General features: G+C 34.8%; 1 protein-coding gene across 1 annotated transcript in view; it reads left to right on the top strand.

Annotated features, from left to right (window-relative positions):
* CIP2A (cellular inhibitor of PP2A) overlaps positions 1–14,948 on the top strand; it is a gene marked incomplete at its 3' end in the record, with an annotated part of 36,274 nt that extends 21,326 nt beyond the window's left edge. Inside the window, exons 10-21 of the mRNA XM_084231640.1 lie at positions 218–377; positions 1,802–1,943; positions 3,523–3,622; positions 4,743–4,861; positions 7,318–7,513; positions 7,927–8,001; positions 8,096–8,206; positions 9,740–9,936; positions 12,197–12,310; positions 12,538–12,620; positions 13,334–13,473; positions 14,778–14,948. Coding sequence (XP_084087766.1) covers positions 218–377; positions 1,802–1,943; positions 3,523–3,622; positions 4,743–4,861; positions 7,318–7,513; positions 7,927–8,001; positions 8,096–8,206; positions 9,740–9,936; positions 12,197–12,310; positions 12,538–12,620; positions 13,334–13,473; positions 14,778–14,948 — 1,608 coding nt within the window. The remainder of the gene's footprint in view (positions 1–217; positions 378–1,801; positions 1,944–3,522; positions 3,623–4,742; positions 4,862–7,317; positions 7,514–7,926; positions 8,002–8,095; positions 8,207–9,739; positions 9,937–12,196; positions 12,311–12,537; positions 12,621–13,333; positions 13,474–14,777) is intronic.
* Between the last annotated feature and the right edge of the window lie 1,163 nt (positions 14,949–16,111).

Below are 16,111 nucleotides of genomic sequence, written 5' to 3'. Positions count from 1 at the left end.
CATTTGAGAAAAAGTCATCAGAATTCTGAAAACTGCATAAAATCATAGGTATTAAATAAGAGACACACAGGTCAGTGAACAATTGAAGTAATTATAAGGAATTTGAAGAGCTATAGCTGACTGTATCTCACAGATATAACTTACTAATGACTATTTCTACATTGTCTAATTCCTTCTAACTTTTATTTTTAATCATTGTTGGTGGTTAATTCTCCAGGATGTTATAGATACTGCTAACTGTTCTTCAGCTGACTGTTTTGTGACCCAGTTGCTGCCTACAGTCCTTGATCAACTTCAGTTCACAGAACAAAATCTAGATGAGGCTTTGATAAGAAAAAAATGTGAAAGGATGGTCAAGGTCATTGAAGTTTTGTTAAATATCCTTTAATGTTGTAATCTTGGAAGCTATATGGCCACTCCCTCTTTTCTAGGATTGCATTCGTAGCATTTTTGCTTTGGTTATAACTTTGTCTTGTCTCTTGATTATTTTTATTCAGAATTAATTGAACTAAAGTTTAAACTCCAGTACTGATTCTCAGTGACGAGTCTTTAAAAGTTACTCAGACTTTCCTCCCTTGTAAAAATTAAGCTAAAGAGCATTTTCAGAAATTCTTTTTAAATTTGATTTGGACATTTTTAAGCAGCTCACAATTGAAAGAGCTATACTCTCTTCTCATGCTAATTGCTGCCTCTGGGTGATTTGTGTTGCCATTCTTTGGTGGACTGCATTGCAGAATAAATAGTGGTAGAGTTGTGATTGTTTCAGCTTCTGTTTTAAAAATTAAAACGTCCATAAATGTTTTAATAAAGATGACTCACTTGGTCATAAAAAAAGACAAATATAATCAAGACAGATTCATTTCAAAAAAGAGAAAACCTTATGTACAATTAGTGTCCCTTCTTCACTTGTGTATACTGATTTTCTTAGGTCTTTCCTGTGTTAATTTTCAGATCGGTTGATTCTAAGTTACTAAAAAGTCCAGGACCCAATTTTTTAATATTTCATTGATGCTTTTTTAATATCAACAAGAAGCCACTATATCTCAATCAGATCTCTTATTTGCCTGGTCAGGTTTCCTTGGATCCCAGAGCAACAAGAATTTGCTCAACTTTATCCTGTGCTAGAGCAAACTTGACATTTGTTTTATCTCTAAGCTACTGCTTCTTAAATTTCCTCTTCATTACAGCAGTGATTCTGAAATCCGGCTATATTTCTAAAATCCCCTGGAGAACATTTTTTAAAAAATAACTACTGCTTGAACTTTATTTACAGAGATTCTAGTTTTTTTTCCCCAAGGATTTTAATTGAATAATGTGAAATACTTAAGGGAAGAGTGTTTGTAATTGTTTACCAAGGTGATTGTAATATGCAACCAAACTTGAAAACCACTACTACAGAGACACATGATTATTTTTCTTAATCATAGAGATGTCTGTAATATATTTGAGTCTTCTCTCATTGAATTTTGACCCTTTTTTAGTGAAAGCTATTCAGATTAACTTAAAATATAGAAAGCATGAGAAAAATAACTTTCCTTAGTTTAGCAGATACTTAGTGAACCACTGTGATACCTGCTAACATAAAAACATCTAATAGAGAAATGGATCCTCTTTCTGTTTTACCTTTGAGGCAGAAACTCTTGTATCTTTTGCCCCATACCAGTCACTTGACTGCTCCGATTTCTAGTCTCCTAATTGTAGCAATCAGATAATTTGCCTGAAATTCTGAACATTGTAAAGTGCTAAACAAATATTAGGGTTTTTTGAGAGTTTTTTGTTTGTGTCTCTTAACAAAAATTACCTCTGTGTGGAGATGATACCCTAAAAATGCACATTGCAAAAATTCTGACTACTCTCAAATGCACCACTCTCATAGAACAACAATTTACATATGGCAAGATTGACCTGGGGTTTGGAACAAAGGTAGCAGATTCTGATTTGTGGTGAGTATATGAAATTCAAATGGTAAAATGGTAAAATAAAACTTAATAAAAATCAGAAGATGCAGTGATTATTAACTCTTTTGAAGGATCATGCTTGAGTGTATGCTTTTTTTTTGCCCCCCAATATTTATTTATACAAGAACGGGGTACAGGCCAGATGCGCAGGAGGGTGAGAGGATTCACCAGAGACAGGGCGGGGAACAGAACAGGCAGACTGACGAAATACACTGCCGAGGGGAGCAGCAGGCGAGACAGGAGAGGTCTGCTGCCCCATGTGGGACCCTCGCCGGCTGGCGGGATTGAACCGGTGCTGCAGAGGCTGCAGACAGCTTCACAGCGTGGTGCTCAACCGCCTGCGCCACCAGGGTCGGCCCTTGAATGTGTGCTTTTAACTCAAGGTGTAGAAGAGAATTAGCAAGAATATTATAATGAATTTTTTTTTTTAAGATTTATTTATTTATGCATACAAGAGCTGGGGTACAGGCCAGAGATGCAGGGGGTGAGGGTCTCCCCAGAGACAGAGTGGGGAACAGAACAGGCAGACCAACTGAAATACACTGCTGAGGGGAGCAACAGGCAGGACAGGAGAGGTCTGCTTCGCCATGTGTATTTCTCTGTGACTGTCCAGGGATCGAACTCATGCTACAGAGGCTGTGGATTGCACCATAGAGCGGTGCTTAAACCCCTTGCGCCACCAGGGAGGCCCTATAATGAATTTTTTTAAGTCTGAATTCTTAGATCACATCCTTTTAAAGAAAGATATGGTAATATTTTATTGTTTGTTTTTCATTGTTTAAGTTTGCTTTATTCTAATTTTTATTATGATTATCTAAGGTCTTTTTTTTACTCCCAAACATTTCTTTTCTGGAAGTTCTTTTTTGACATTATCTCAGTAATTATTTTTTATGTTCATTTTATATTTTTAAGTAAAAAAAGTAATAGTTTTTGTTACAAGGAACTCATTCACTGCTGAAGGTTTCCTAGTAACAGATTCTTCCTTAGCATGTGAAAACTTATGAAATATAGATTTTCATTGATAGTAATGAGATTATTTTATCCCCCTCCTCCTGCATGAATTGAGTCCATCTAACAGATAGCTATTGTGGACATGCTAAATGGTAGAAAGTAGGATTTTTTCCAATTTCTGTAAATGTCATAATTGTCTCTTTTTACTTTTTTATACTCCCTCTCAGATACAAGGCTGAGAACATAGACTTAGTAAAATTGATTCAGTAAATATTAGGTATTCTCTATTGCCTGAAGTTACCCTCTTATTGTTGATAATCCAGTGACAAAACTAAGAATTAAATGGGACATGTTGCCAGTGTTATTACTAATTGGAAACAGAAAGTTGGAGCATGTTGGTATGAGATTAGGAAATAAAAAACATTGTTTAAACTTAGACTAGTAATACCAGTTCTCTTTGGGTCTGGGGTAATAAGGATCTTCTCCATCTTCTCAAAATAAATAACACTTTATCTTGAGGCTAAAAAACAAAGGAATTGTTTTTAGAATTTTGGATAGAAGTTAGCGGATTGATTTGTGAGTTATCTGATTTACTTATGATTTATTTTTAAAGCAAACTTGCTGCTGATGTAATTTTAAAAACTCTTGATTTGATGAACAAACTGAAACAGTTGGTTCCTGGTATGGAAGTAAGCTTCTACAAAATCCTTCAGGTAAGTTTGAACCCTTCAAACATTGAAATTTATTTATATTTAAAGGCTTGTTAATGTACAACTTTATATTTTAATACTCTTAATCATTAAAAACTGTTCCCTTTAGAATTGGCCATCAAAAGAAAATTTAAAGTTAATTGTCTTAAGTAGCTGTAGCTGTAATATTCTCTTTACATGGTTATTTTACATAGTTTCACAGGAATTGAATTTAAGTTGTCCTGATTCTAACCTACACATTAAGTTACTGCAGTAACTTAGCAAAGGTGGCTCTACTGACTGTATAAACCGGTAGAAGCCAAAACTAGAGACAGGATTTAAAAGTTCACTCCCCATCTATTTAGTCAATGCCAATTTAAACAAGATCTTTCACCTCTTGAATTCCGGTTTCCTAACTACAAAGTAGAAATAGTGATCCCTTCTGACGATAGGAGTTATGAAGAGTTATCATGGTGGTTGTGGAGATAAAGACCATCTCTTAATCATAGTTCTATGGCTTTAGACTATACTTGAGTACCTGTGAGACATTCAGCATTACACAGAGTTGATAATTATAAACAATTTCTATTTCAATACTTTATCTGCTAACAATTTGATAATGTATTTTTAAAATTAAGTTAAAATAAGTTTGTCAATTTTTAGATTTTTTTATAATGATTTGCAATACTAATGTAAACTAGCTACTGAAAAACTTATACTTTAAATATAATTGTCTTAATCATTAGTTGCAAGTTTTTTTGTTAATTTGAATTTTATTTTTTGACTAATTTGTAATTGAAGAGCCTTTTTTTTTTTCTTGTATCCAGGTTTTTTTTTTTAAATGTTAGCTAGAAAAAAATATTTCAAAACATATGTCAGTTGTGGATAATATACATTAAAATATTTAAGACATGATTTTTATAGACATGATTAAAAACATCCAAAACCAAACCTTTACCAGTTTTTTTAAAGTTAGTGTTTATATTGATTGGATAAACAGGTATAAAAAGGTAAAGACCTAATATGTTCAAATATTAGGTAGAAACATTTCAAAATTTGCTCAGAATTATTATAGTTTCGCTCTGATTATTCACATTGCTATGAAAGATCTGGATCTTTTTTTCTGATTTCTGAATTTTCTTAGGATTCGCGCTTGATTACTCCCTTGGCTTTTGCTTTAACATCAGATAATAGAGAACAAGTGCAATCTGGATTGGGAATACTATTGGAAGCTGCTCCACTGCCAGATTTTCCTGCTTTAGTGTGAGTTGTAATAATTTGCAATATATCTCTTATGGTGCTGGAATGTCATGCAATTTCTTTAATGGTCCCTGATATAAAAAAAATTAAGAAATTAGTGAATTGAAGACATCACTGTATTAGTAATTTTTGAAGTGATTAAAAAAAATTGCAAGTCCCATGACTCAAAGACTACGTATGGATTCACTCAGGGAAAAGCTAGACCTAGTTGATTAAATTTGTTATCCAGGTACTATGCCTCTCTTTGTTTCAGAGCTCACAACTTCAAGACTAAGTTTATATCTAACAAAGCTCCACAGAAAGAGCTTTTTCTTTCTACTTGTTTAAGTGTAAATTTTATGCTCTTTGAGCATGTCTGGGTCATTTGCCAAGGGGAGTTCACATATGAGAAATACATGTACTGAAGTTGGAATGGGATAGGTGAGAGGATTCCTGAAGAAATTATTCTGTGCTTTTATCAGACCAGGCAAAGTTATCCACTTGTTCATTAATTTTAGGCATTGAAAGAATATTTGAAATTATGTTTGAAAAATTAGGGCTTGAGAGGATTGTCTGTAAATTGCTGACAAGATGTTTAGTAGAGGTGTACTTTCATCTTGAAGTAGTTTATCTGAATTTGCAAAAGTGGTTTGAATAAACTAAAGCAGTTGATAAGTAGGTAAGCCTGTATACCAGGTCTTAGCAAACTATAGCCAGTAGACATTAATCTGTTTTTGTAAGTATAATTTTAGTGGAACAAGAAACCCATTTATTTTCATATTGTATTTATTGTCCCTGTCTACAATCATGCTCCAACATTAGCGTAAGATAGTTCTAATAGAGTTAATATGTACCCTCAAACCTAAAATACTTGCTTCCTTGTTCTTTAAGAAAAAAGTTAACTTCTGCAATTCCTTTTTTTTTTTTAATAGAGGCATGTTTTTTATTTATTTATTTGTTTGTTTGTTTTGTTTTTTGTTTATACATGCACTGGGTACAGTCAGAAGCACGGGAGGGTGAGAGAATTCACAAGAGCCAGAGCGGGGAGCAGAGCAGGCAGAAGGACCAAAGTACACTGCTGAGGGGAGCAGAGGGCGGCAGGAGAGGTCTGCACGCCATGTGGGACCCTCCTCTGGTGGCCGGGGAGCAGCCAGGGATCGAACCGGCGCCGCAGAGGCCGCGGGCAGCTTCTCAACCCAGCGCTCAACCGCTGCGCCACCGGGGAGGCCCAACTTCTGCTATTTCTATGAATTGACTAAGCAAATCCATTTTTCTGAATTAATAATTTATTTCAGTAGGCCTAAATTAAGAGATTAAAGAAGTATGGAATATAAGACCTAGAGACTATATAAGCAATATTAGTTTTATATTATTTTTTGACAAGTAAATGAACAAATAGGCAACTCTCAAGTTGCAAAATAAAAGTGTGACAGTGCTTCATTTTGTGGTCATGCACTTGTTCCAACAGGTAATCTGACAAAAGCAAAACCCTCGTACTTCAGAATGGAAAGCTTCAACATTATTGCAAGTGGGAGTCTCATCCTCTATGTCTGATATGAGGCCTTCCCACCATTTCACTGTCTTGGCCTTCACTATCTTATTTGTGTCTTACAATTTTTTTCTTTGGACACTATTTCAAGTCCATTTCTCTCCATTTATTTATTTATGTCCATTTTTGCCCTTTTAAATATAATGAATTTTTATGTTGGATACATAATGATGTGAAGATGGATGTGGAGACAGGATCTTGGTGTGTGTTTGTTGTATTTAAACATTTAACAAACGTATGTTGAGGGCCTGCTATGTGCTGTCCCTATTCTAGGCATTTTGAATTTTGCAGTAAATTAGACTGAGGACTTTCTAGGACAAGGTTTACATTCTAGATGGGAGACAAGTTAAAAAGAAAAGTTGCATAATGTATATTTCACTGCGGGTGGAGAGTCTTCTTTGGAAAAGTAAGTTTGAACTGGAACTTAATGATAAGGAGTCAGTACCATGCATGTCTGGTGGGAAGATGTTTTAGGCTAAAAAAAAAAAACAGCTCGTTCAAAGACCTGGAGACAGAATAATATAGGGTAAATGGAAAGAAGAATGAAAGTTAGCTTGGTGGAAATATACTGAGTGAGAACAGAGAAGGGTGAAGAAAATAGGTAAAGTCCAGATGATGTTGCCCATGGTTAAGGATGCTCTTACCAATACCAATAATGTACTTAATTTTTTATGAGTAATCTGCACTCACAAACTGGTTCTAATGCTGCCACACCAAAGTCGCAGTTGCCTTTATAAAAGGTTACAGGTGAAAAAGATTTTCTCTGACAAATTTATATTTCCAAAAGCTTCACTTCAACATAAACTCTAAGATTACCTCAAAAATATTCCTTAAAAAGACCCATTCTGAAATATTTCCTAATACTATACTAACTCTGCCTTTTGCTGTATTTTTATGTAGTTATTTCTTTTTCTTTTTGATTCCCATTCAGACTTGGAGAAAGTATAGCAGCAAATAATGCTTACAGACAACAAGAAACAGAACATATGCCCAGAAGAATGCCTTCACAACCATTAAATCATAGTTTTCCAACATCAGTAAACTCTTCAACTCCTCCACTTTCGAAAGATAGAGTTCCTGGACTGAACATTGAGGAATTAATAGAGAAACTTCAGTCTGGAGTAGTGGTGAGTGATAATTAATCATTATAAATTTTTCTTTATAAAAATTATTTAAACAAATTAGGTGCATATTTGAGCATACTGATATAAAAATAACACTGGAAAGTTTGATAAGAAAAGAAAAAGTCAGCCTTAAAATTCCAACATTTTGACAAAGCTGTCATTGTTCCCTGGTCTTCCCCAGTAAGCATACCCTTCTTAAGCCCAGCTTAAGCATTAAGCTGTACCTTCCCACAAGCATACCAAATCTACCTAGTTTTATGCAATAGGCAGGTTGGTGAAATGTTTGGAACCTGCCTGATATGGCATTCATCTTTAACTTTGTTCCTCATTATGTTTTAATGATTTGTTTCATAGTAGGAATTTATTGTGTTTTGTTGTTGAGATAAAATGTTACGATTTTTGACTATTAAACCTAGGTAAAGGATCAGATTAATGATGTGAGAATATCTGATATAATGGATGTATATGAGATGAAATTGTCCACATTGGCCGTGAGTACAAACTTATTTAAACTACATATACCAGTTAAGCTTTAATAGATATTTTCCTATAAACAGTGAAGATTAATGGTATATTTTCTTATAGTCCAAAGAAAGCAGGCTGCAAGATCTCCTGGAAGCCAAAGCTTTGGCCCTTGCACAGGCAGACAGACTGATTGCTCAGTATCGCTGCCAGAGAACTCAGGCTGAGACAGAGGTATGTACAATATTTGACTAGTACTAGTACAAGACTCAACTGATCTGCAGGGGAATAAATGAAGTTAAACATGTACAAAATAGTAGTTTCATCTTTGTTACTCTGATTGAAGAAAATTGTCTTCAGCATTTGATACAGCTGTCCCTACCATCTTACCACTCTCCCACCTTTAATTTTGCTTACTTCATTGTCTTCTGATTTTTCTTTCTAACCTAATGGATATTCTTTTCCTGTATTCTTTGTGGGCTTCTTTTTTCTCCACTCAGTTCTTAAAAGTTGAATTTTCTCAGCATTGTGTTCTCTTTTCCCTTATTTAGGTGGCCCATGACTTCGACAATAACTAAAATGGTAGTGCCCCCAGTTTTTTATACTCATTTCCATGAATATGGCATACCAAGATTGTTTTTGTCAGAATAACCTATTAAATAAAAAACTACAGCAGTGTTGGGTTAGAAGTAAGTGAGAAATAATATGACTTGGGCCTCCCTGGTGGCGCAAGGGGTTAAAATGCAACCTATAAAGCTCCCTGCAGCCACTGCAGCACAAGTTCAAGGCCGGCCAGGGAGCAACCCACATGGTGCAGCAGACCTCTCCTGACTTGCCCGCTGCCCCCCTCAGCAGTGTACTTTGGTCAATCTGCCTGTTCTGTTTCCCACTCTGTCTCTGATGAATCCTCTCACCCTCCACACCTCTGGCCTATATCCCAGTTCTTGTAAACATAAATAAATAAATCTTTTTTTTTTTTTAAAGAAATAATATGACTAATAAAATGCCGCGGACCAGCACAGCAGTAGACGATGAGGCCACCTCAGGGTTGAGAGAAGCGTGCAGGGTGGTCAGGGCGTCGGCGAAAGAAATGACACACAGACACACTTCAAGAGTGAAAATCTGAGTGTAATTTTCCTTAAGTTTGTGACTAGTATATATATGTTTTCTAAAAGCACAGGAATGAATATCAAAGAAATTAGCTTGCTCGCTGGCTCAGTCTATCACTATCAGGGAGGTGATCTACATAACAAGCAATGACCATTATAGAAGAAAGGAGGAAGTTTAGAAAGACAAGATAAGGGATTAAAGTTTGTAGTTCTAGGAAGACGGGATAGGATTTTTAGCATTCTTGTAGTGGTTCTTGGTGGTCGTTATCTATTGATAAGCTTCTGCCTTTTCAGGGAGCTTCTGCTGCACTTCCTCTGCTTCAGGCTGTTCTCCCACCGCGCACTGGTGCCCAACCGGATCTAGGGACCATGGCGAAAGCCATTCCATCTAGGGACCGTGGCGAAAGCCATTCCTAAAGATCACTGCGGTGGGAGGTGCAGCAGGTAGGGTTTTGCTGTTCTCCCCCTGCGCGCTGGTTGCCCAGCCGGACCTAGGGACAGTTAGCCCTAAAGGTCACTGCAGGGGGAGGTGCAGCAATAAAACTTTGTAAAACCCAATTAATGCTAGTGTTCGATGTTTGATAAATCTTTTAAATTGTAGAAACTGAGCATATTATATAAATGATAGTGCAGAATTCTTTATTCCATTTTCCTTTAGGCGCGAACACTTGCTGGTATGTTGAGAGATGTTGAGAGAAAAAATGAAGAGCTTGGAATGTTGATAAAGTCACAACAAGTTGAATCAGAAAGAGCCCAGAGTGATATTGAGCAACTCTTTCAACATAATAGGAAGTTGGAGTCTGTGGCTCAAGAACATGAAGTACTAACAAAATCTTACATGGAACTTCTTCAGAGGTAATTAATAAAGTCAAAGTTTCCATGAAAGATTAGAGTCTAGAATGAACACTTGGTTTTCTGTATCCCTAAAATCCTTTTGTAAGCATTCATATACATATATTCTGATATCACCATATGGTAAGAATTTAGCAGGAAGCTTAAGTCATAATGAAATGCAGTATTGCTTATTCAAATTCAGTGTCAAAGTTGGGAACAGACTACAGGTCTGTTTATTTGTTTCCAGTTGAATCTACTTTTATTTATTCATTTAATCATTCTGAGATGTTAGCACCACAAGGACAAATGAATAAGTTTCATCTGTTTTGTTCTGATGAATCCATAGAACCTACATCACCACTTGGTACATAGTTTGGCACTTTGTCAATAGCTATTGAATGAACTTAATTGTCACAATTTTTATTAGGTTGAACCATAGTAATTAATCTCTTCGGCAGTTTAAAAATGGTAGAATATTAACAATTTTATGTCATTTAATCTAATTGTGTAGAAATGTAGGTATTTTGTAATTAACTTTTAATTTGTAGAAATATTTACCTTGATGTCATTGAATGTATTTTACTGATATGTGTGATTATATTTATAAATAAATTCCTATAGGTGAATTGTTAGGTTAATGGGTCTGTGCTTTTAAATTTTCTGATAGATATTACTAAGTTTCTTTCCAAGGAGATTATTCCAATTTATATACCCACTAACACAATATGAGATTAGCCTTTGTTTTAAAATTACTGGAGTATAAGGAAGAAAATTATGTATTTTCTGTCAAAATTAAAAGTAAAAACACTCTGGTTTACTTGTTCCATGTCTTTATACTTTAAGATTAAATTTTAAAAAAATGTTCTACTATTCTATGCAATTAATGTAGAGATGTAGAAATTTTTAACTTTTCCAGATGCTAATATTGCCTGTCAATAAAAATGAAAGGTGGAAAATGTGTAATGACAAGCTGATTTCTAAACAGGATATTTTCTCCCAGCAACACCTTTTTCCAAAAGTTTGTTTAAGGTAACATTGTTAATGTTAAGTCAAGATATAAGAGAAAGGGCCTCTCCAGTGGCGCAGCGGTTGAGTGCTGGGTTGCGAAGCTGCCCGCAGCCTCTGCGGCGCCGGTTCGATCCCCGGCTGCTCCCCAGCCACCGGAGGAGGGTCCCACATGGCGCGCAGACCTCTCCTGCCGCCCGCTGCTTCCCTCAGCAGTGTACTTCGGTCCTTCTGCCTGCTCTGCTCCCCGCTCTGGCTCTGGTGAATTCTCTCACCCTCCCGTGCTTCTGACTGTACCCAGTGCATGTATAAACAAAACAAACAAACAAACAAATAAATAAATAAAACATGCCTCTATAAAAAAAAAAAAAAGAATTATAAAAAAAAAAGATATAAGAGAAAGCAGGCAGCAATTCAGGAGAAATAAGTGGTTTCTTAGGCTCAGCTTCCATTCCTGATTGTGATTGAGGACCAGAAAGTAAAATTCCTGCCTTTAGCAGCCAGGAGAACACATAAATGAATCTGGCTGGGGAAATGTCATTTGTAATGATAGGAACTATTTGGAAACATTGAAATTCAGACTTTTTGTATGGGGCAAATAAAACCCTTTTGCTGGCCAAATTTGGCCAGTGCCACTAGTTTGTTTAGCTTTGTATTTAGTGAAGTGAGAGGAACATTTTATGCTTAAGATAGTTGGGTGCCAAAGTTTCTCTTTAGAAAGGGTTTTCTAAAATCCTTGTGTTTACCTTGCAAGTAAAATTAAAAATAAAAAAAAGTAAAGCTTTAAGTTTCAAGCTTTAAAGATACAAGAGAAATTTAGAATCCTCAACCATAAATTGACATTTAAACATATATTGAGCATATAATGATATCAGTTAAATGTTATTTTTTAATTTTTTTTTTTCTTTTACAGAAGTTGTCTCATTTTGTTTCATTTTCATTTTCTGGCCATACCTGTAAAAATAGTGGTATATATTTTATAGCAAATTACGTTAAGCAATAACATCTGTGAAATAAAAGTCTATATCCAGAAATATGAGGTTAATAACTTAGATGTTACCATTTTAATAGTAATTTTTATCACTTCATTCAGCAAAAACTTACCTCTCTATTCTGGAGTTGATCTAACTCTATGTCCTGCTTGTTCATAAAATTCCTCTTCTTACCTGCAAAGTATATGCAATGCAGGTGAAGAAATAGTAAAGAAAATACAGTGAGTTTCTTTTCTTCATTATGTCTCCCTCCATAAAGATACCATATTATCTTGTTCTTTTAGGAATGAAACTGCTGATAAGAAGAATAAAGATTTACAGATCACGTGTGATTCCCTGACTAAACAAATTGAGACAGTGAAAAAGTTGAATGAGTCACTCAAGCAACAAAATGAAAAGTAAAATCTCTAGCTCTTCTAATTATTTTGGATTTTTCAAAAACAAGAATATTGTTTTTTATAGATAAACGTAATACATTACCCTATTTTACTTATCTTGACATAAATACATTTTTGATGGAATTTAAGGATAATTAGTGTTCTTATGAACTTTTTTCAAAATATTTGTTAGGGAGAAAAAGAAATTACATGGTTCATAGATATTCTATATTTTTTTTAAATTTCAGAACTGTTGCCCAATTAATAGAGAAAGAAGAACAAAGAAAAGAAGTGCATAACCAACTAGTAGACAGAGAATGTCAGCTAGCAAGTAAGTTGCTTCTGGTTTATTAATGTATGTGTTTTATCAATTCTTTATTGGAAGAAAAAATAAGGTTTTTATGTTGCTTTTTAATTATTTTCACTTATTTTCTGCTTCTCTCCTTTTATAATCACATCCTAAACAATGCTCCTTTTCTTGCTATAGCATTTCACAGAACAGCTTAGATAGATCAAGTTGAAAAAGCTATGGACTTGTTTTGAAATCTAGAAGTTATAGGAAATGATTGCCCTTTTTAAAATAAAAAAAATAAAGGAACATGACAGCAGGTGGCAGTGCTGGGTAACTTATAGTTACTAGCTTTTTAATGGTAGTAGCTCTGAAAAATAGTCCACAAAACATTTTTATTCTAATTCATTTGCCTAACACACAGACATACAACTCTGACTTTTCGTAATTTTCTCTCTCCCTTTCTTTTCTAACCCTCGAGCTCTGAGGATTGTCATGTCCCTCGTTAGTATGTGGTTAGAACAGAGGGAAAGGGAGGAATATGGAGATCTGGCTCTTTCTAAAGAATACTGACAAGGAAGAAGAGTTTCATTGTGCTTATTCAGCAAATACTGTAAATGTTTTCTTTCCAGCAAGATATTTCTCCTTTCTAATTGTCTTTCATGTACTCTTATAAGTACTATTAAATATTTTTAGGGTAATATAATCCCTGAACCTATCAGCATGTATATAGCTGACTTTCTATTTGTTTTAAGATTTGCAACAAAAAGCAAAAGTACAAGAAGAAAAGATTAAAGTCTTACAAAAAGAAAAGGAAGATAAGGAAGAAAGCATTGATATCCTTAGAAAAGAATTAAGCAGAACGGAACAGATAAGAAAAGACCTGAGCATTAAGGTAAGAATCTTACTTGCAGTGAAATGAAAAAGTTATTTTGTCAAAAGAGTGAGGTTGGATAGGTTAATGTTCTGTTCCTTAGTAATTTTGTTTAGAAGATAGGAGGATCTCAAAAGTGCTTTAAAGAATGTTTATGAGGACTCTGTTACAATGTGAACCCAATATATTTTTATTTTACTTTATTTTTTTTAAAGATTTATTTATGTATGCATACAAGAACTGGGGTACAGGCCAGATGTGTGGGATGTGAGAGGATTCACCAGAGAGTGGGGAAAGGAGCAGGCAGACTGAAATACACTGCTGAGGGGAGCAGAGGGCAAGACAGGAGAGATCTCCTGCACCATGTGTGTCACCTTCCTGGCTGGGCATTAAACTCATGCTGCAGTGGCTGCGGATAGCTTCGTGGTGCTGCAACTTAACCCCTTGTGCCAGGGAGGCCCTCCTGTATCTTTTTTAAATCATCAAATGTTAGATACATAACTTTTTGCCACCGCTTTCTATTTTCACTTGAGCAAAGAATACAGAAAGAGATTCCCAGTTATTGATGTCATATACAGGTAGCTGTATTTGTCATACAGCTGCATCTCTTCTTACAAGAATAGATGGCAATAGTAGTAATTATATAGATCTTATTTAGTTAGAGCCTTATAATTTGCAAAAGATTCTGAAACATTTTTTGATCCTTGTTATTTCAACAAATACGCTAATATCAAAATATTAATGATTATTTTCAACCTACAAATGAAAATTGAGTCTTGGGTTAAATAGCTTGCTGAAGGCCAGTCACAAAGCAAATGGAACAATGGTCACTTCTGTATTCTGAATTTAAGTCCAGTCCTCTTTCTCCATTATTGTCATTGCATGCCTGAGTGGTAGCTATGAGTAGTACTTTCTGGTCTGTCTACTACTGGGTAGATAAGAGCAAATCAGGATTCAAAGACTGCTTAAACTACTAAAGAGCATAAGTCACAGAGGCATAAAATTTAATGCCACATTTACAGATTTCCTGTTTCCACTATGATGTGGTCGTCTTAATAATTCTACATAGTAATATGTAGTATTTTCTATAAAATTTCAACTGCTGGCATTGGCTTAAAAGAACAAGTTGAGGTTATGTTCTCATTGTATACTATTTGTTTAATGACTTCAAGTTACATATAATTTATATGAAATAAATTTATTTCTGATGTGTCTCTTGAAATGATTGTTTTTCAAATGACAAATAAGAACATCTTAAAGTATCTATGAAGAAAAAACATGCTAAGTTTTCTTTCTCATTCTCTCTCCCTCATCCAATTCTTCAGGCTTCCTCCCTAGAAGTTCAAAAGGCCCAACTAGAAGGTCGTTTGGAAGAGAAAGAGTCAGTGGTGAAGCTTCAGCAAGAGGAGTTGAACAAACATTCTCACATGATAGCAATGATTCACAGTTTAAGTGGTGGAAAAATAAGTCCAGAAACTGTGAATCTCAGTATATAGACATTATGGCATATTGGAGTTTGTAATCTAATGATATTTTTGATGTATTTATCTATCGGGGAGGAGGGGTAGGAAGGTAATTTGTAACTCCAAAATAATAGCAAATTATTATGTAATTACTAATTTAATAAAGAATTTGATTTGATATTTTTATTTGGTCTTAAAAGTTTCACTTCCTGTTTCTGGCTTTTATTGCTTAAAACTTTGCTTCATTAGATGATTATTCTTAATCTTCTTTATTATTTTTAACATTTTTACTTAGTTGCTTTCTACTCTTCTTTTGCTTAATTTATTCTCCTTTGTGATTATTCAGATTGTAAAGTCACACTTGATGCAGTAGTCCCAATGATTAATAAATTGAAAATACAGGGCCTCCCTTGTGGTGCAAGGGGTTAAGACGCAACTTATGAAGCTTGCCGCAGCCACTGCAATGTGAGTTTGATTCCCGGCCAGGGAGCTACCGACATGGCGAAGTAGACCGCTCCAGTCTTGCCCACTGCTCCCCTCAGCAGTGTATTTCAGTCACTCTGCCTATACTGTTCCCTACTCTGTCTCTGGTGAATCCTCTCACCCCCCACATCTCTGGCCTGTACCCCAGTTCTTATATGCATAAATAAATAAATATTAAAAAAAAATAAAATGTAGTAAGACATACAGTATAAGTTCTAAATTTGAAAAAAATCGAATACACAAATGTATAAAAATTGTATAACAATTAGAAAATTAATGTATTTAATGACTGCATTATTACAAGCTGTACTAACTTGTAATTACTTATGGCATAATTACATAACTTTGGTTTCTCTTTTTAAAATGTGTATTGATCCACCCATAATATTTTCAATCAATTATAAATTTTTTTTGATTTACAGAATAATTTGAATTCTACCTTTGCTATGTGTTCAGTATTGTATTTGTTGTGAATTGCATTCAATGCATTATCTTTCATTTAAATATTTTCATTTGGGCCATTTAATTTTAAAACTGGTTAAATAACCTTATTCATGTATTTCTTTGCTGCAAGGGAATTTTTCAGTTACTCTTTTTTTTGTTTGTTTGTTTTTTTAAAGATTTATCTATTTATGCATACAAGAGCTGGGGTACAGGCCAGAGATTCAGGGAGTGAGAGGATTCACCAGAGACAGAGAAGGGAACAGAACAGG

Source organism: Talpa europaea (genome assembly GCF_964194135.1).
Source record: "Talpa europaea genome assembly, chromosome: 4".
NCBI classification, from domain to species: Eukaryota; Metazoa; Chordata; class Mammalia; order Eulipotyphla; family Talpidae; genus Talpa; species Talpa europaea.
The sequence above is the reverse complement of the archived record's forward strand: the minus strand, read 5'-3'. Positions and strand labels throughout refer to the sequence as shown.